The 21238-nt window shown below is 41.4% G+C and overlaps 1 protein-coding gene across 1 annotated transcript in view; it reads left to right on the top strand.

Annotated features, from left to right (window-relative positions):
- The first annotated feature begins 251 nt into the window (after window positions 1–251).
- Window positions 252–21238, top strand: part of LOC145347940 (transcriptional adapter 1-like) — a 55528-nt gene continuing 34541 nt past the window's right edge. The window contains exons 1-3 of the mRNA XM_080195928.1: window positions 252–422; window positions 13359–13450; window positions 19872–19937. Of these exons, the coding sequence (XP_080052054.1) occupies window positions 349–422; window positions 13359–13450; window positions 19872–19937 (232 nt within the window). The 5' untranslated portion in view covers window positions 252–348. The remainder of the gene's footprint in view (window positions 423–13358; window positions 13451–19871; window positions 19938–21238) is intronic.

Raw genomic sequence — 21238 nt, 5'->3', positions numbered from 1 at the left:
CCATCCAGAGCCTCGGCTGCCTTTGGGGGAGATTCATGACAGGGTTTACAATTTGGGACTCTGCTCCAGCTGCTGGCGCCTGGCACCCCGAGCTGATCCTCCGGGCCGGCAGAGGCGGGGTGGAGCGGGTCCTCCGGGCCGGCAGGGGGCGGCGTGGAGATGGTCCTCCAGGACGAGAGGGGGCGGTGTGGAGCAGGACTTCTGGGCCGTCAGGTGACAGAATGAGCGGGTCCTCCGGGCCGGCAGGGGGCGGAGTGGAGTGGGTCCTCCGGGCGAATGGGTTTGAGATAAACGCCTTCGAGCGGTGAGGAGAAGCCGTCTCAGTTTCAGTGAAAGCTCTTCCCGGACATGGCGACTCATGTCAGCGAGCTGGAGGCAGCCAAGAAGACCTTGACGGAGGCTTTAGGGGAGAATGTGAAGCAGTGAGTGTGGCCGTAGGGAGGCTGTTGCTGCTGGAGTCGGGGCCCGAGACCGCCATTAACATTAACCCCTGTGTGGATCTGCTGCTTGGGTTCAGTCAGAGTGCCCGGGCCCTGCGGATATCCAGTGGGATGGGAGAGAGACCCTCTCAGTTGTTATTTAAATCCAGTGAGAGCCCAGGCTGCAAGTTAGTTGTGGGTATTGGAGTTGCGATAGATTTAAATCTAAGCAAGTGCGAAGTTATTAATTTTGGAGTGAAAAATGATGAGTATTTTCTAGATGGTATGAAGTTAAATACAGTGGATGTCCAAAGAGATTTGTGGGTCCAGGTTCCATAAAATGCCACAAACAGCTGCAGAAAATAACCAAGAAAACTAGGAATAGTGGCCTTTATATCTACAGATTCACAAGCATAATGCCTGGACGTCAGGGATTTAATTATGGGGAGAGATTATACAAATTAAACCTGTTTTCTCTAGAATTTAAAAGTTTAAGGGGTGATCTGATTGAAGTCTTCAGGATGTTAACAGGAAAAGACAAGATAGATAAAGTTAAAACTAGTTCCACTGGAGAGTCTAGAGGAGTGCCAGTGGTTTATAAATTATGGCCGGACCATTCAGGAGAGATGTTAGGAAGCACTTTTACACACAAGGGGTAGTAGAAGTTTGGAACTCTCTGCCACAAATGATTTTTGATGCTAGATCAGTTGCAATCAGTTTAAATCTGAGATAGATATGTTTTTGTTAAGCAAAGATATCAAGGGATATGGGCCAAAGCAAGTATATGGAATTAGGCCACAGCCTTGTTCCCATTCAATGGCAGAATAGGTTTGATGGCCTGCTTCTGTTCCTATGATACCTCTGCCTGTAGTGCTCTTCTCTGTCTGGAGTTCAAAAGGTACATTTGACCCTTTACTGTCTTGTATTTTACTTCTATGCTGATTTATTTTTTGATTTGGATGTTTGGCAGAAATGGGCTAGAGGTTTAGACAGTGAATGATATGAATGGGTCAAATGTGCACCAGTAAGGGCAGCTTTTATTTAAAAATAGTTCTCAAATAGTTAGGAACCATTAGATCTCATTATACAAAACTTGAGTGAATTTGGTGACTGCCAATTTAAAAATGTCTTTGTTTTCAATATTGCAAACTCAAAATGGACAAGAATCTTTATTTTTCCAATAAATGTTACAATAAAGCTAAATGACAGTTCTCTGACACCTGTCTGAGGATTTCCTATCAAACTCTCATGTTGTCTTGTGAATAACTTTAAATTGAAAGAAAAATATAAAGCCCTTTAAGGATGTAACTAGTAGGGTAGATATAATATATGGGTTTCCAAATGACATTTGACGTGCAAAAGATTAATAGGCAAGATAAGGGCTCATGGAGCTGAGGGTAATTTATTATGGATAGACATTTGGTTAACACATAGGAAACAGTGGCCATAAACTGGGCTTTTTCAAGGTGGTAGACTGAATAGTAGAATGTGGCAAGAATTGGTGTCGAAGTCCCAGCTATTTGTGACTTACATTACTCTGCCTAATTCATGCATGTATCTATATTTGCTGATGGGACAAAGCTATGTGCGAAGGTAAGCTGTGTGGAGGACACAGCCTGCAAGAAATATAGACAGGTTGTGAATGAACAATAAAATGGCAGATGGAGCATATTGTAAGGAAGTATGAAGTTATTCATTTTGATCATGAGAATAGAGAAGCAGTACATCTTTTAAAAGTTGTAAAACTTATAAATATTGATGCCCAAAGAGATTGGGTGTGCTCATGCAAGAGATGCAGAAAGTTAGCATGCAGGTACAGTAAGCAATAATAAAGGCAATTGGCATGTTGGCCTTTATATCAGTTGGGAGTACAGGAATGAAGAAATTCTACTACAGTTGGATAGAGTTTTGGTGTGACCACATCTGGAATTCTAAGTGCAGTTTTGGCTTCCATATAAAGGGAAGAATATAGTTGCATTGGAAGTTGTACAGTGAAGGTTCACTAAATTGGTCCTGAAGGTTGTCTTTTGATGAGAGGCTAAGGATTGTATTCTCTGAAATTTGGAAGAATGAGGCAATCTCATTGAAATCTACAAAATTCTGCGGAGGCTCGATGAAGTGGACACTGAAACATACTGGATTCTGAAAGTGCTTGATGGAGTAGATGCTGAGAGATTGTTTCTGCTATTCTGGGAGTCTAGAATATGGGGGCACAGTCTTAAGATAAGGTGCCAATTATTTAGGACTGAGATGAGGAGAAATTACTTCACTTAAAGGATTATAAATCTTTGGAACTCTACCCCAGAGGATTGTGGATTCTCCGTTGATGAATACGTTTTAAGATTAGGATAGCCAAAATTTTGGTATCTCAGGAAACTGAGGGATATGGAGATTGCAGGGTGGGGAGGAGATGTGGAATCTAAATAGAAAATTAGCCATGATTGTTCTGAATGGTGGAGCAGAAGTGATGGGCCATTAAGTCATATGGTCTACTGTTCCTACTGTTTTATTATTGGAGCTCCTGCAGCTATGATAGTGAGATAATAAGAACCATTGGAAATTATGAAGAACCCTATTTCTTATAACAAAATGCTTTAGTGTATGACCGGAGTCAGCCTTTGACTACTTATAAATCTGTTTGATCTTGCCCCTGATTACCCGGAAGAATTGAGTTAAAATATATATCTTGCAGTACATTCTGTATTGCCAACTTTATTCCACACCTAACCAGGAATGAAGTAAAATGTACCAACATTTCATGTACATTATCCTTGCAGTGATGCCTGAAGGGTATCATTGTTTTCGCATCTGAATGATGAGCTTGAGATGTGTGTGTGGGTGTCTTGTCTTTGATGTTTGCGTGATTTAGAATAGACGGCATGCATACTAACATCTTGGATGCAATTTCCTTGCATCTTGACACCTGATTTTCAACATAAGAAAATAGGAAGTGTTTTCTTTTTAAATCCAATTTGAGAAGAAATTAATATTTGCTGATTCACCACTGAAATTATTGTACATAGAAGAAGTTGGGTTTGAAGGGACAATTTTTTTAACAGGACCTATACACACATTTACAGAGTGATGTACGGCTGAAAAAAAAGCAAATCCTAAGGTTGGAGTAAGATACAGCAGCTGAGGTTTAAGTTTTATGATATTGCTGTTAATAATTGCTGAGCTGCACAAAGCCCAAAGGGGAACTTGGATTAGCTATCTCAACAATTTGCAATTTGTATTTTATTATGAAAAGATATGTATACTGAAGTCAGGAACAAAATATTCCAGTGCCACTTTTGGAGGTTTTAAACATTAAATCATTTATTAACAAAAAGAAAACTTAAAGATGTGATTATAATTACACAGTTAAAAATAGTCCCACAAATATTTCCCACAAGATTTATGTCTAGTTCACTTCAGAGCCAAATATCCCTTTTCAGGCAACAGTCCATTTAGATTCTTAATCTATAAAAAAAATCCAATAATACTACCATAAGATATCCACAGTTATTATAGGGGAGGTATTCATAAGGCTTCTCCCCTGTCTCTTGATAAAGGAAATTCAAGGCAAGTAACAAAAGTTTGCGTTCAAGAACAGACAAACAATTTTTGAGGGTTTAGAGCTCACTTTGCCTCTTTCACAGCTATCCCTAAACACAGCATATTCTTCAGGATATTGCATGGCCACTGTCTATTCTTCCAGCTTTCAATCCTTCCTTAAGTATGTCTTTTCTCTTTCATCTTTAAAACCTATTGTTCATAACATTCTTCGGAAGTTACCATTCCCAGAATATTAAAAAAAGTCGCTTTATGACGATGACTTTTGAGTAAAAATAAGCTTAATACGTTGTTTTATTTGTTTATGATCTGTGCCAGTTGTAAATTTTCCTTTTGAAGTATGACCACTAATCTTCAACTACCCTCTTATTCCCTAATGCAAAATTCTATTCATGTTGTTCCCTGGTACTCCACCATGTGCACCTGCATTACTTTTATATCTAACACTTTCCAATAATTTAACCTTTACAGTCTAACTGTCTTTGGTTTAATTAAATTAGTCACACGCATGCACATCTGTTTCACAGTAAACCACAGTGAAATTGGGAAACTCCGATATTTCTTTACGTCATCACATTTGCGTAAAGTTGTTCCACAGATTGTTTTGTCGCCCATAACTACTCCTGTTTCACCCTCTCAAAACACTGGTCTGATGTACATAATATCCTTCTTGAGGACCTACTGCTTCGATCTTATATGAAGACCAACTCATTCAGACTCCTCTCTCATATCCTATCATACAGCAAACATCACTGACCTATCGCTGATTCATTACTTTGTCAAGTCACCTCCCCATTTTGACGCAGTGTCGAACTCCGCCCTCCTAAGAGATACTTGGGGTCCATTATTTCTGTTATGTTATATGTTACAAGTAAAGTTTGTGTTTAATACTGTTGTTAAACTGTGTAAATAAAGCAAAACTTTGTCTATTATACAGGAATTTAATGTGGGTGTGTTGACCAGTGCACTTTCAGAGGGAATCCAAACTCAACTCCTGATGCGTGTTGCTTGTGGTTAATTCATCAGCTTTATTTCACCACTGTGTGACTGTGTACTCAAAATTGATGGTTTTCTATTACATTTCTCTTTCTTTCTTGTTACTATTTTAGTGTCCATTACAATTTCTGTTTCACGTTTTGTAAAAAATATACAGGAACGTAATTTCGAATGTATAAAAATTTAAGGAAAAATACTCTGCTCTTGTACAACAAAATAGATTTCACTTCACTGGTGATCCATTTAGCTTCCAGTAGGCAAATCTGTGAATCTTTGTGCTGATTTCAGACTGAGGTCCCAAAGATGAGTACCCATTCTCATTCATTATATATTTAAGTTCCAAATAGCCTTTTTTGTTGTAATAGTCTATTCCTAATTGTTTTGAAGATTTTGTGTGCTAACAAATGAGTTGTCCAGTAATTTGAATTAAGCTGTGAATATTTTGTGATACATTAATTAAACTAAGAAAAGTTGACTATAGTCAAAGCTATAATCTTATCTTTAGCGAGAGAGAGAAATAAAATTGTTTGACTCATAAGATTTTGTCAAAATGTGATTGTCGTGATTTGGCTAAAGTCACAGACAGCATTCTCTGTGATGGTGCTGCATTATCCTTCCATGATTTCCTCAATTCCTCTGAAGCTTTGGCATAACTAACCACACCATCTTCCTCCAGTGCCTTTGCTTTGTTGTCTAGTCTGATCACGCCATCTTCCTCCAATGCCTTTGCCTGTTGGGACAGCCGTGGTTAAATGCCTATCCTTCTGATCAGAACTGAGTAGCTTCAACACTGGCTTCCCTTCCTGCCCATTTCCTCAGATTACCCCAAGGATTTATCCTTGGCTGCCTACTCTTTCTTAGCCATGCGCTGTTCTTTTATGACATCTGAAGGCATAAGGCAACCTTCTACATGTATGCCTTTGATACCCAGCTCCAGCACACCATCACCTCCCTTGCTCCCTTCTGATATTCAGTCTTGATGGAGTGCAATTTTCTCCAGCTAAAATTTGTGAAATCTGCTAACCTCGCCACAAACTTGGTATTCTTGTCAATGACTCCATCTTCGCCTCCAGTCACTGCACAGCCTGCATCAGCCTTCCATCTGATTCCAAACTGAGCTTCCGACATCCTCTCCGGTACTCCTCCCCACCTGAGCTTGACCACCATTGAGACTCTTATTTATGCTTTTGTCACCTCAATGCTCCACTGTTCCAATCTTGTCTCATCCTGTAATCTCCATAAACGTCAGCTCAACCTAATTTCATTGACCGGTTTCTGTCTCGCACAAAGTATCTCTCATCTCTGTCCCTTTCCTCCTTGCTGACTTGCGTCTGATGTGTCGAATTTAAACTTCCAATTGTTATATTTGAATCTCCCCTTGGCCCTCACTGCCTTCTATCACTGTAACATTCTTTAGCCCTCACAAGGCCATGGTCCCATTCAAATTTATGCTTCTCTGAATCTGGCCACATTTTGTACCGTCACCCCCTTTATTTTGCCCCACAGTTGACAGTTCTTTTTAGCTGCTTAAGCCCTGCAAGCCGCAACATTCTCTCTAAACTCCTTTGCCCTGCTTTGTTTAAGAAACTGCTTAAAATCTATATCATGAAACATTTAGTCATCCTTCCCAGTTTATTCTTGTTTGGTTTGGCATCTATTGTTTTTGATTACACCTCTGAGAAGCATCTTGCAGCACTTTTCAGCATTAGAATTCTAGAATGACTTCAGCACAAACTGAGGTCATTTAGCCCTCAAGTCCATGTTGGCCCAATCCAAGATTGGCTCCACTCCCTGTCATTTATTTCTCCTTCAGGTGCTTATCAAATTCCGATCTGAACAATTGAATCCACCTCTACCAGCCTTTCAGTCTGTGGATTGCAGATTGTAACCACTGCTGCCTAAAAGTAGATTTCTCCCCTTGCTTCACTCAGCATTCTTGGATGCATTGCATCCAGTCCTGATGATTTCTCAATATGGGTATAATATGTGGGGGTATGGGGGTAGGGTCTGGGTGGGATTGTGTTCAGTGCAGACTTGATGGGCTGAAGGGCCTCTTTCTGCACTGCAGGGTTCTATGATTCAATTTAAATACAGCCAGCCTTTTTAATACCTCTTTATTGATTTTCAGCCCATCTAGTCTCTCAGCCATATCCTTTTTTACTATGATATTAGTATCATAATCTTCCTTGGTAAGGACATGACTGAGATATTAAATGAGTAAGCACTCATTTAACATCTCAGTCATGTCCTCTGCTTCCATGTCTTTTCGGTTCCTAATCGGCCTCACCCCCTTTTACTTTTTACTGTTTATAAGAAATAGGAAATAGGAGCAGGAGTAGGCCAACTAGCCCTTCGAGCCTGCCCCGCCATTCAATAAGATCATGGCTGATCTGTCTTGGCTCAGTTCCACATTCCCGCCCTCTCCCCATAACCCTTAATCCCCTCTCTTATCAAAAACCCATCAACCCGCGTCTTAAGAATATTTAGCGAGGTAGCCTCCACCACTTCAAAGGGCAGAGAATTCCAGAGATTCACCACCCTTTGAGTGAAGAAGTTCCTCCTCAACTCTGTTCTAAACCTCCCCCCCTTTATCTTGAGGCTGTGCCCCCTAGTCCTACTATCCTTTCTGAGCGGGAAGAGTCTCTCCACCTCTATCCTATCCATCCCATTCACCATCTTATACGTCTCAATGAGATCTCCCCTCATTCTTCTAAACTCTAACGAGTACAAGCCTAATTTATTCAGCCTCTCCTCATAGCTCAACCCCCTTAACTCCGGCATCAGCCTAGTAAACCTCCTCTGCACTGTCTTTTCCCATACTTTCTTAGCCTGTCTAATTGCTGTTTTCATTTACCCTCTGAACTTTCTGTATTCAGGCTGGTGCTGACTGATATAGGTTTGTCCTGTGCTCATTTCTGCTTCATCTGTCTCTTTATCTATTCCAGGGAGATCTGACTTTGGTTGTCCTATCTTTCCCCCTCCTGTGAATAGACATTGACTATTACCTGAACCTTCTCCTGTATAGGGGTTGGTCTGAACCGTGCTGGGACCAGAGTACTGGCGAATCGAGTAAAGAGGACTGTAGGCAGGGCTTTAAACTAATTGGGGGGGGGAGGGTGCGAGGGTAGGTGATGTTAAGAGGTCTAAAGTTAAGGAGAGGGTACAGGTAAGGGAAGAGGCAGAGGATGTCCCAATAGAGGGAGTAGGGGGTGAGAGTATGGTTGGTGGCATTACGGCAAATAGGGTCCAGGTGAAGGCTGGGATGAAAGCGCTTTATCTGAATGCACGAAGCATTCGGAATAAAGTGGATGAGCTGGTGGCGCAGATCGACACAAATGAATACGATCTGGTGGCCATTACAGAGACGTGGCTGCAGGGTGACAGGGACTGGGAGCTGAATGTACAGGGTTATCAAGTGTTTAGGAAGGATAGGCAGGAGGGAAAAGGGGGGCGCGTAGCTCTGCGACAGACTGGAGGGGCTGATTGTGGACAAGTCCCCAGGACCGGATGGAATGCATCTGAGGGTTCTGAAAGAAATGGCGGAGGTGATAGTGGATGCCTTGGTGGTTATTTTCCAGATGTCGCTGGATTCCGGGGAAGTGCCGGATGATTGGAAAACGGCTAATGTTACGCCGTTGTTTAAGAAGGGTGCCAGGCAAAAGGCGGGGAATTATAGGCTGGTTAGTTTAACGTCTGTGGTAGGTAAAATGTTAGAATCTGTCATTAAGGAGGAAATTGCTTGATAGAGCAGATGCAGCATGGTTTCATTAAAGGGAAGTCGTGTCTGACAAATTTACTGGAGTTCTATGAGGATGTGTCTAGGGCGGTGGATAGAGGAGAGCCGGTGGATGTGGTCTTTCTAGATTTTCAGAAGGCGTTTGACAAAGTACCTCACAAGAGGTTATTGCAGAAGGTCGAGGGACATGGAGTTGGGGGTAGGGTGTTAGCGTGGATAGAGGATTGGTTGTCAAATAGGAGGCAGAGAGTGGGGGTCAACGGGTGCTATTCGGATTGGCGGATGGTGACTAGTGGAGTGCCCCAGGGGTCGGTGCTGGGGCCTCAGCTTTTTACCATTTATATAGATGATCTGGAGGAGGGAACCGAGTGTAGGGTGTCGAAATTTGCTGATGACACCAAGACTGGGGGAACGGCAAATTGTGCGGAGGGTGTGGAGAGTCTGCAGAAGGATCTAGATAGGCTGGGCGAATGGGCCAGGAAATGGCAAATGGAATTTAATGTTGGCAAGTGTGAGGTGGTCCACTTTGGTAGGAATAATGGTAGGAAGGACTATTACTTACGGGGCGAAAAACTGCAGCAGGCGACGGTGCAGAGGGACCTCGGGGTCCTTGTGCATGAGTCGCAAAAACCCAGCTTGCAGGTGCAGCAGGTGGTCAGGAAGGCGAACGGGATGCTGGCCTTCATAGCGAGGGGGATTGAATATAAAAGTAGGGAGGTCTTGCTGCAGCTGTACAGGGCATTGGTGAGGCCGCAGCTGGAGTACTGTGTGCAGTTTTGGGCGCCGCACCTGCGCAAAGATATTTTGGCCTTGGAGGGAGTGCAGAGGAGGTTTACTAGGCTGATACCGGAGTTGAGGGGGTTGAGCTGTGAGGAGAGGCTGAATAAACTAGGCTTGTACTCGTTAGAGTTTAGAAGAATGAGGGGAGATCTCATTGAGACGTATAAGATGATGAATGGGATGGATAGGATAGAGGTGGAGAGACTCTTCCCGCTCGGAAAGGACAGTAGGACTAGGGGGCATAGCCTCAAGATAAAGGGGGGGCGGTTTAGAACGGAGTTGAGGAGGAACTTCTTCACTGAAAGGGTGGTGAATCTCTGGAATTCTCTGCCCGTTGAAGTGGTGGAGGCTGCCTCGCTAAATATTTTTAAGACGCGGGTTGATGGGTTTTTGATAAGAGAGGGGGTTAAGGGATATGGAGAGAGGGCGGGAAGGTGGAACTGAGCCGCAACAGATCAGCCATGATCTTATTGAATGGTGGGGCAGGCTCGAAGGGCTAGATGGCCTACTCCTGCTCCTATTTCTTATGTTCTTGTGTTCTTATAAAGGCAGCCCTGTTGTTCCGTTACAGTTTTATTGGTCGAACTTTGATTCCAGTTTACCAGGAATGGATCTGTTCTCATTCCCACTGAAATTGGACTTCGTGCCATTAAGTATTTGTGTTCCACGTTCCTTGTTGTCCTCTTCAACAGCTAACCTAAAACTAATGATTTCCATTATCATCATTCCACAAATATTCCCCAAGTAACACTTGATCCACGTGACCCATCTTATTTACCAGAACAGCAATAATTCATTTCTCATTGAGCCAGAAACACACTGATCAAGAAAATTCTGCAGAACTCCTATTGCCCTTCACAGTTTACCACAATGATGTCTTATAGAACCAGGAACCTAGGTTCGAATCTCGGTTTGGGTCATTGTCTGGGCAAAGTTTGCACGTTTTCCCAGTGTCTGCATGGATTTTCTCCTGGTGCTCTGATTTCCTTCCAGTCTGAAGGATGTGCTGGCTAGGTGTATTAGCCATGCTAAATTCTCCCTCAGTGTACCCGTACAGGCATTAATGTGGCAACTAGGGGGATTTTCACAGTAACTTCATTGCAGTGTTAATGTAAGCCTACTTGTGACACAAATAAACTTTAAACTTTTGAACACTTTACTATCCCAACCTGTAGCAGAATAATTGAACTCCCACACGTATTGTTCTTCAACTGGTGGGTCTGCGGAGGGTAGGGTGCATCATCACCTCTGGGCATGACATTTTGATATGGTTAGTTTTCCTTTTCACATTCTATTTTAGGTCTGTGCCCCACACGGGCTTGTCACGCTTCACTTTTGTTTATTGATCATTGTTTTATTAAGAGTGTAGTTCTTTAGGCCTTCCGCACTCGTGGGTGCCACGGGCCGAAGTGCATCATAAACCTGGGAATGATATTTTAGTTAAGTTTCCTTTCATGTTTTGATTTTTGTTACAATGCCCCTCAAGGGGGCTGTCATCCCTCGTTAGTTTGTTCATATTATTGATCATTTATTCAATTCAAGAGCAGAATTCTTGTCTATCTCTGTAATTACCCTACAAATTAACTTTTTCCCATTAATAAATAGCTCATATAATACCAAGTAATGTACTGGCAATTCTGCTGTTTCTTGACTCTAAACAAATGGATCATGTTTTCCAGAACATCCTCTCTCCTTAATTAATACATTTCTCTTCCATATGTAGTTTTTGTTTTCATTGTATCTTCCCTGTCTTTAGGTTTAATGTTAAGGTTTAAATGTCAACTTTAAGGTCAATGTCAGCTTTAAGGTTTAAATGTCAACAAAGATTGACAAAGAAGTTGATAAAGGAGGGTAGGAGAAGCTATGAGGCTGGGCTAGCACTTAATATAAAAAAGGATAGCAAGAGTTTTTATAAATATATAAAAAGGAAGAGGCTGGCTAGGGTGAACGTTGGTCCTTTAGAGGATGAGAAAGGGGAGCTAGTGGTAGGGGATGGGGATATGGCGAAGGTCTTGAATAACTTTTTTGTTTCTGTCTTCACGGAGGAGGACGTGAATAATTTGCCGGGTGTTAGCGATGGAAAGGTGGTAGGAATGGAGGGTCTTAATGACATTACTGTTACTAGAGAGGTGGTGCTCGACAGACTGGAGGGGCTGATTGTGGACAAGTCCCCAGGACCGGATGGAATGCATCCGAGGGTTCTGAAAGAAATGGCGGAGGTGATAGTGGATGCCTTGGTGGTTATTTTCCAGACGTCGCTGGATTCTGGGGAAGTGCCGGAAGATTGGAAAACGGCTAATGTTACGCCGTTGTTTAAGAAGGGTGCCAGGCAAAAGGCGGGGAATTATAGGCCGGTTAGTTTAACGTCTGTGGTAGGTAAAATGTTAGAATCTGTCATTAAGCAGGAAATTGCGAGGCATCTTGAAGGGAATTGCTTGATAGGGCGGACGCAACACGGTTTCATTAAAGGGAAGTCGTGTCTGACAAATTTACTGGAGTTCTATGAGGATGTGTCTAGGGCAGTGGATAGAGGAGAGCCGGTGGATGTGGTCTTTCTGGATTTTCAGAAGGCGTTTGACAAGGTACCTCACAAGAGGTTATTGCAGAAGGTCAGGGGACATGGAGTTGGGGGTAGGGTGTTAGCGTGGATAGAGGATTGGGTGTCAAATAGGAGGCAGAGAGTGGGGGTCAATGGGTGCTATTCGGATTGGCGGATGGTGACTAGTGGGGTGCCCCAGGGGTCAGTGCTGGGGCCTCAGCTATTTACCATTTATATAGATGATCTGGAGGAGGGAACCGAGTGCAGGGTGTCGAAATTTGCTGATGACACCAAGATTGGGGGAACGGCAAATTGTGCGGAGGGTGTGGAGAGTCTGCAGAAGGATCTAGATAGGCTGGGCGAATGGGCCAGGAAATGGCAAATGGAATTTAATGTTGGCAAGTGTGAGGTGGTCCACTTTGGTAGGAAGAATGGTAGGAAGGACTATTACTTACGTGGCGAAAAACTGCAGCAGGCGACGGTGCAGAGGGACCTCGGGGTCCTTGTGCATGAGTCGCAAAAACCCAGCTTGCAGGTGCAGCAGGTGGTCAGGAAGGCGAATGGGATGCTGGCCTTCATAGCGAGGGGGATTGAATATAAAAGTAGGGAGGTCTTGCTGCAGCTGTATAGGGCATTGGTGAGGCCGCAGCTGGAGTACTGTGTGCAGTTTTGGGCGCCGCACCTGCGCAAGGATATTTTGGCCCTGGAGGGAGTGCAGAGGAGGTTTACTAGGCTGATACCGGAGTTGAGGGGATTGAGCTATGAGGAGAGGCTGAATAAACTAGGCTTGTACTCGTTAGAGTTTAGAAGAATGAGGGGAGATCTCATTGAGACGTATAAGATGATGAATGGGATGGATAGGATAGAGGTGGAGAGACTCTTCCCGCTCAAAAAAGACAGTAGGACTAGGGGGCACAGCCTCAAGATAAAGGGGAGGCGGTTTAGAACGGAGTTGAGGAGGAACTTCTTCACTCAAAGGGTGGTGAATCTCTGGAATTCTCTGCCCGTTGAAGTGGTGGAGGCTGCCTCGCTAAATATTTTTAAGAAGCGGGTTGATGGGTTTTTGATAAGAGAAGGGATTGAGGGTTATGGGGAGAGGGCGGGAAAGTGGAACTGAGCCACGACAGATCAGCCATGATCTTATTGAATGGCGGGGCAGGCTCGAAGGGCTAGATGGCCTACTCCTGCTCCTATTTCTTATGTTCTTATGTTCTTATGTCTACAGAGTTCCCTTTTGGAAACTAATATGAATCTGCCTTCACCACAGTTTCAAGTGGATCTTAACCATGAGCTGAGAGAAAAGCAAACTTTTTGTTTCCTTTTGCTTTCTCAGATATTGGGCAAACTTGAAGCTTTGGTTCAAACAAAAGATAAGCAAAGAGGAGTTTGATGTGGAAGCAAGGAGACTCCTTACTCATGATAATGGTAAGATCTGTGACTGTTTAATTCTCTTACCTCTAACAGAGCTGTGGATTTTACGAATGAAAACTCGTGCACAAAAATTGGCTCGGCACACAGCACACTTAGTATCAAAGTTGGCAAAAGTTTCCTCTGCTGGCTGCAGTGACCCTCTGTGAGATGCATTTTCATAGACTAAATGCATTTACTTGTGATCAAAAGGTGGCAAATGTGCAAGGGGCCAAATGGCTTCCTTCTGTGCTGTAGATGCTGTGATTAATGTGGAAAATAGAAATATGCCCAAAAAGGGGCTACTGTTGGACATTGGTAGAACAGTGGAAGTAAATCTACTCTGCATCTAACCATGCTGTGAGGAATTGTTATTTTAATGGGGATGTGCTAAAATCTCTAGTTATGAAAAGGAAAGGAAATATGCTCACATTAGGAGGTGCTTTGAACCAATCCATCCCAATCTTGTTCTCTTTATAGTGAGAGCATGCAGATTACTACAAAGGCAATGTTGTTGCTCAATGTAAGCTTGTTTTCTCCATAAAGACATATCATTTTCAAATTATTCCCACATTGGAAGACCACTTGATTGTTCCAGTGCAAAGTATGAGTAAAAGTTACATTTCTTTTCATCAAACATTATATATTTTAAAATCAGCTTCTGTGGCTAAGGGCTGAATTGAGGCAAGTTTTAGAATCAATCATTCCAAATAAAATGTAAAGATAAGTGATGGACAAATTGATACTGATTATTAGATTAGGGTTTTTAAAATTATCAAAGTTCAAATGTTACCAGTATTAGAATTTATTAATTGGATGACTGAAAAATGGCTTGGCACTATTCTTAGAATCAAAAAATAGAACCACAGAGTGCAGAAGGAGCCCCATTGAGCCTGCACTGACAACAATCCCATCCTGCCCCTATCCCTTAACCCACGTTTACCCTATTAATCCCTGTAAGGAGCAATTTAATATGGCCACTTAACCTAACCAGCACATATTTGGACTGTGGAAGGAAACTGGTGGACCAAGAGGAAACCCATACAGACACAGGGAGAATGTGCAAACTCCACACAGACAGTCACCCAAGCTGGGAATCGGATCTGTGTCCCTGGCATTGTGAGGCAGCAGTGCTAACTACTGTGCCACCATGCCAGGCAAAGTAAGATGTAAATCTTGTTGTTTTACATCTTAATTCTGATAGTTGTTCGGTGTTCTATAGATGGTAGCTGCTGTGAGATCAGCTTGGAACTCGGCTGTAACCTTGTGTAATAATGACAGAGTTGATGGGGTTTGTTCTCAGCTGACTCCATACTGCACTATGTAAGGCATCTGAATAACTATGGTAATGGGCTATGGAAAACTTTGCAAGCCTCTTTCTGAACACTTTCAGTGGCTTTGCATTACTGTTTTGTAATTCTGCCCAACCATGTGGGTGCACCATTTTCCATAACAGGTTAAAGAAAAAAGATGTGAAAATGATTACAAGATCACCTCGAGAGAACAATATTTCAGCTTCTGAAGGATGGAAGATCTGTTATGAAGTTGTATTGTGACATTATTCAATGACAGTTTTGGGAGAGGCCAGTTTGTTTTAAGCAAAGCTGATGTTAAAAATCTCTCACTTTATAGGGTTGAGGTATATTCCATTTTCTACAGATCCATTGTGAACTTGCTCAAAAACAGCTGGCATGTGAGATGCGATGTGACTATTAGACATTTTGATAACTGTCAGGTTGTCAATATATTTAAAGTGGTGAATGTCATTGTCAACATTTCTGCAGCTAGCCTCATTGATGATGCCAAGGAATGTTGTGGCTCCCATCTTAGTTCCTTGACGACTCCAGCATGTATGCACATCCATCTGGACACTTTATTGGTTAATTTGATATACTTTCTGATTTAGAATTAAGTTATTTATTCAAGAAACAAGGTGAATTGGCTTCATTTGTAGGAGCTTTGAGATGGTGATCCTATGATTAGTGTAATTGGGTACTTTGAAGCCCTTAAACATCAATGAAGAAATTGGCCCTGACCTGTCAGCATGCAGATGAATTGTTTGCAGAATATTGGTCAGGCAAAGTGAAGTTGGAGCACCTTTTGATATTTGCAGACTGTTTGGGGTCAAGGCTGTATAGCTTTACTTCCATTGTCCCTTGTGCTATAAGATTTCTGTGATTTTGGAGGAACAGTCAGTTGGAGGAATTGAACACTAGTTGTCAATGCTGGTGAGTGACTGCTTTGGAATAGGAATGACATAAGTCCTTTTGTACTTTCCTGGGACTATTCATTGTGTGTATAATGCATTAATTTAGGTTCAGCAAATTTGTAAGAGAACTGATGTATAAGACTAGTAGTGATGTTAGCATAGACTCTAATCATAAAACTAAGCCAATTTCTTATTTCTGCAAATTTAGATCTACTGAATAATTTTCTGGCTTGTGGAGGAAGTGTGGAATTCATGAAAATGATCAAAGAGGAGTGGAATGAGTTCCTAACTGTCCAACATTGTTGATGAAATGCATTGTTGAGGGGAGGTGGAGTTTGGAGTGTGGGTGGTATGTCTCCTAGTCTCTTGGAGCCTTATTTGATCACCTTTAGGTGGTGAGGACAGTTATATGGAGATTGACATGATAGGAAAGTTCAGAATAAGAATAGCCCAAGTCAATGTTGCAAGCATAGTTTGAAGGCGAATACATAATCAGCAAGTCTATGAAGGGTACAAGGCATGAACCAACTAAGGTGTGGTGCAGGAGAATGCTGCAGAGATAGGATGGGGGTAAGCCTTGCCAAGATTTTGTTTGACCATTTCTCACTAAGGTTAAAATGGAGATTTGTCATTTGTGTGCAAGACATGAAGGCTGTAGTCAAATGTGAATCATAACCTGTGGCTAGGTGTGCAGAAAATTGATGAAAGTAGCGTAATAGAACATGTTCATCACACCTGAGGATATAATGTTGCAGAACATTAGATGTATGTTGATAGAAAATTGAAATTCACTCAATTAACTACAATTGGGTATCAATCAAAGATGGCCGGGATTTTGTAATAAGTGATGAACTATTGGCATCATTCATTCATCACATGGGCTTTTGTGATAGAACTTTGCACTATTAGAAATCTACCTATGTGAACACGGCAAGCAAATGTATATTTCCTTAACTAGTCAGATTGAAATATTGTTAATAAGTGGGGAAGACTGTGAATCAGGATGTGTCAATTACAGTTGCTAAATCATATACGGGAAGTGAAATAGAGAAAGGGGGGAAGAAAAGGCAAATAACATTAAAAATTATTTTAAATTTCCAGCAATAATTTAAACTTATAGGTGTACAATTGTGCATTTGTAAAAGTTGATTTTCAGTGCCAGAGGGGTTGTTTGGGAGTAATTAAGAATGAGCATGATTTTAAAAATTTACTTGCACTGCAATGCACAAGATCCATTGTGAAGTTGCTCAAGAACAGCTGGCATGTGAGATGCAATGTGACTGTTAGACATTTTGATAACTGTCAGGTTGTCAATATATTTAAAATGGAGAATGTCATTGGCATGTTTAATGGATGTTGCTCATGTAAATACAACAAGTGGATGCTCTTCCATGTATTTCTATGACAATGGCAAGTCTCTTGAGATACAGTTACAGCAAAGCTTCTGGAGGAACAGGGAAACTGGAACAGCAACTTCCTGTTTTTCGCATTTAAACGTGCAATATACATTCCAGTTGTTGGACGTTGCTGTCAGATTTATAGTAGTGAATGATTGCCAATAACCTAAAATCCAGACCAACGTGAATGAAAAAGTATCAAGAAGTGCCAATGAAAGAACTGCTGTAATCAAATTCATTGATTTTAAAAAAATTACCATCCCTGTACCCATAAAAATACAAAATTGACTAATCTAATTGGTAGATAATTTCTGAGTTATTTTGGAATGCTATTTCTTCCTATATTCTGGTTAGTTTGTAGAGCTAAAAATTACATCAAGAACTGATAGATAAAGTCTGCAACTCTGATTAAAAAATTAAACTCTACCATAAATTTTTAGGGGGCGATCTTACTAGCTCGTCATGCAAATCAGCGTGGCAAGCTGGTATGGTCGCGAGGGAGGTGAAAAGCCTGTTTCGTGCCTGGTTTCTCACTTGTGATATTACTGGCCTTGTTCTGCTGGCAAAAGGTGCAAGGCTGATTTTAATATTTAAATCCTTATTTAAATATTATTAATGAGCCCAGGATGTAATCATCAGGGCTCACTTGCCTTAATGACCTTGCTGGTGAAGGTCCTTGCCAGTGAGGATCAAGTATGCCCCCCCCCCCCCCCCCCCCCCATCAACTGGGATCTGATGTGATGGCCTTGTCAGTGGGCCATTGAGGTGGTGGGGGAGCAGTGCCAACTTGGTCAGAGTACCGATTGAGGGTGGGGGAGGTGATGTGGGTTGGGGGGAAGTGACAGTCTCCCAATTCATTCAGTGGAAGATCATGGCACATGTGCAAAAGTGCCCTCTAGCAGTCAGCGTGAATTGACCCTGTCCACTCCCCTTCTGGCGAGCATCACACTTTCCCTCTTTTTTTCCCCTAAGTGTGCTAAGATTTTATTATTTCTCTCACTGGAAAAAAGGCGAGATTCTCTCCCATTTTCATGCTTGTTTGGCACTTAGAATACTTTTGGTAAATCACCCCATTAGACTTTTAATTTTTAAAACACTGCAAAAAAATTTGCCCTTTTTTTCCAATCCTCCATCCCTGCCTTGACGTTAGTGTGGTCTTCTGACAGGAGCCTGAAGCTTGAGTTGGACAGTTTGCCTGGGCTTTGGGATGCTGGGAATTACTTGCTGCTGTAAACAAATTCTATGTGCGGGATTTAATTTTTTTAAAAAATCCTGCTCTTTGGAAATGCAGCACATGATACACAATGACAATGTACTTCACATGTCAGCCAGTAGGAAAAACAGTGAAGAATTATATAACATCTGGTGAAAGGGAGAGAGAATTATTTTCATTCTGTTCCTGTGGGACTCAAATTTCTCAATATTGCATTGTAGCATCCAAACAGAGAGTATACCATATAGCAATTGAGATTTCTGGATGGTGCATATCAAATCAATAAATTAGGTGATGAACCTTGCTGGGTTAGGGCATCTTATTGTTGTTCCCCAGCAGTTATTTTTCCCCCCATCTTCTTTAACTTGAAAAAACTTGCTGGAAATGTGAGCTGATAATGGCACAGAGGATATCTGAGCATCTGGGACCTCTGTGAATGATGAGACTGACAATTTATCTCTTTAACCAATGAGATTTAAAGGATTGAAAAAGGAAGAGATAGAATAGGAAGGTGAATTAGAGTCAAATCAGGTACTGAAATTACGAAGGGATTATGGAAAAGAGACGGGAGGTAAAAGCAGGAATTTACTACCTGAGTGAAACCAAACAGTTTAAGTTCTCTTTCTGGGCCAGAGAGGCTAATTGGCATTGAAATAATAATGATCATTTTCTTGAAAGGTATTTATTTTAGGCTCTTAGATGTAAGCTCTAACAGTTGCAGTGAGTTTAACAAGCAACTGATGTGCACACCCACGAACTCTTTAAAAATAACAGGTAAACTGCAGTTGATGTCATTTGTGAAAGGTGTCAAGATTTGGGGATTTGCAACCCAAGATTATCACTTAATTCCTGGAACCTGCTGATGTGCGTATTTATAGACATGTGCATAATTGATATGTAATCTTCCAGCCAAATTTGACTTCTGATTTCAATTTTTCTGGCATATTCTAGTAAAAGTCAAACTCTGATCAAACTTGTCATTTGCTTCTGTGGTATTTGGCTTGTGATAAGACAAGGGTTGAATATTTGAGGCATTTTGAAGCTGACTTTGGCTTGAATCAATCATCTGTTAGGCCAGGACTAGATGCCACTTATTGCAAACTCAACAGTAAGTAATATCTTGCCAAGGTAGTAGCTTCAGGAGCATCCAATGTGGGAAGTTAGCAGAAGGGAACATAATCAGAACTATTGAAGTAACGGAGAAGGTGGGAGAAGAATTTACAGAAACTATCAAAATCTGTTATGGGAAATACAATATGTAAAGAACTTGAGGTTTTTATGACAAAAGGACACAAGATAGTTTTATTTAAAAACTTTATAGCAATAAAATACATAGCAAATTACTTTACACATTAGATCTATGGAACCTCTAATTCGTTCTTTCAAGACAATTATATGATGCTGTGTTTTGGTAAACTTGCTCATTTAACAGATAAACTGCTGTTGCAGAACGACAGTGGAAATCTAAAATGGCTTCTAAACTCTTGGACTAGCCCATGCTCAACAGCGCAGAATTTAGATAATGAATCTCCTGTAACCACTTCTCTCTGTTCATTTAGCATTCAACATTGGTCGACTTAAAATGGTAATACTACAGGAAAAAATGATTTTGTTTTCCAGTGCATTCCCACAATGACTTCTTGCTTGCCATTCTCACCAGATGTCAGATCATGATTTCTGCTCCAGGTATGTGGGAATGGAAAAGTTTAAATAATGTAACTGTTTGAAGAAACTTGTTTTATGTATTCATTGTTGAAGCTTTTTACTCATTTATGCACAGCCAAACCCTGTTTCTTTTGGAGGTGTTGCTAATTTCTGCTTTTCCATTTCATCTTGGCAGTGTCACTTAATGCAATTCAAAGTTGAATTATTATGGACTTCATAAATTTTGCAATTTCAACATTAAATTCCAGCCAAATCGATACAGAGAAACAAAAACAAAATGGTCTGAAAGCAGTGTTGGTAAAAGCTGCAATATTAACTCTGCCTTTCTCTACCCGACCTGTTTCCAGCATAGACTGATCCATAGTTTGGTTTCTTTAAAATAGATGCTTAATAAGGGAAAGGCACGGTTAGGATTTTCCAGGGCAATGGAGTTGTAAGTTATACTGTGCATATCACGTAACTGTGTGGGTATTTCTAAAATTTAATGGAACTGATTCCAGTAATTGTTGCAGTTTCAAGCTTGAGTAGAATTTCTTTTCAATTTGGTCTTTCTACCAGATCATTAGAATCATAGAATCCCTACAGTGCAGAAGGAGACCATTTGGCCCTTTGAACTTGCACCGACAACAGTCTCACACAGGTGTTATCCCTGTAACCCCATATGTTTACCCTGCTAATCCCCCTGACGTTGAGGGGCAATTTATCATGGCCAATCAACCTAACCCCCACACAACTTTGGAATGTGGGAGGAAACTGGAGCACCTGGAGGAAATCCCACAGATTCGGGGGGATTGTGCAAATTCCACACAGACAGTGATCCAAAGCCGGAATCAAACCTGGGTCCCTGGTGCTGTGAGGCAGCAGTGTTAGCCACTGTACCACCATACATTGAAATGAGTAATGTATACTATCTGCATAATGTTTCTTCTGGTATTTGTGTCAGTCCAAGATGCATAGATGAATGGTGGATTGAAATGATAAATTCCATCTTTGGAAAGCTGGAATGTACTGTCAATGCCTTTGAATGTTCAGTTTGGCTTTGAAACAGAAAAATCAAAGCTACTGCTCAATTCAACCCACATTTTCAGATTAAAGAGAACAGAAATTACTCATTCATGTGATTCAAAAATATCTGGGTTCAGATAGGGGACTGTCATCAAAGTGAAACTGGAAGTTGCATTTATCAGTTTAAAAAATAAAGTACCCTTTTACTTTGCCACTTGAGTTTGGTTCCATGTTTAGGAGGAAGGTAATTGAGAATCCAAGAATTGAATCCAAAATGAATCTGGTAATCAAATCCATTGAAAGTATTCAATGTCATA

This window comes from Carcharhinus amblyrhynchos, chromosome 9, assembly GCF_965287045.1.
Source record: "Carcharhinus amblyrhynchos chromosome 9, sCarAmb.v2.hapA, whole genome shotgun sequence".
Classification (NCBI taxonomy): domain Eukaryota; kingdom Metazoa; phylum Chordata; class Chondrichthyes; order Carcharhiniformes; family Carcharhinidae; genus Carcharhinus; species Carcharhinus amblyrhynchos.
The sequence above is the reverse complement of the archived record's forward strand: the minus strand, read 5'-3'. Positions and strand labels throughout refer to the sequence as shown.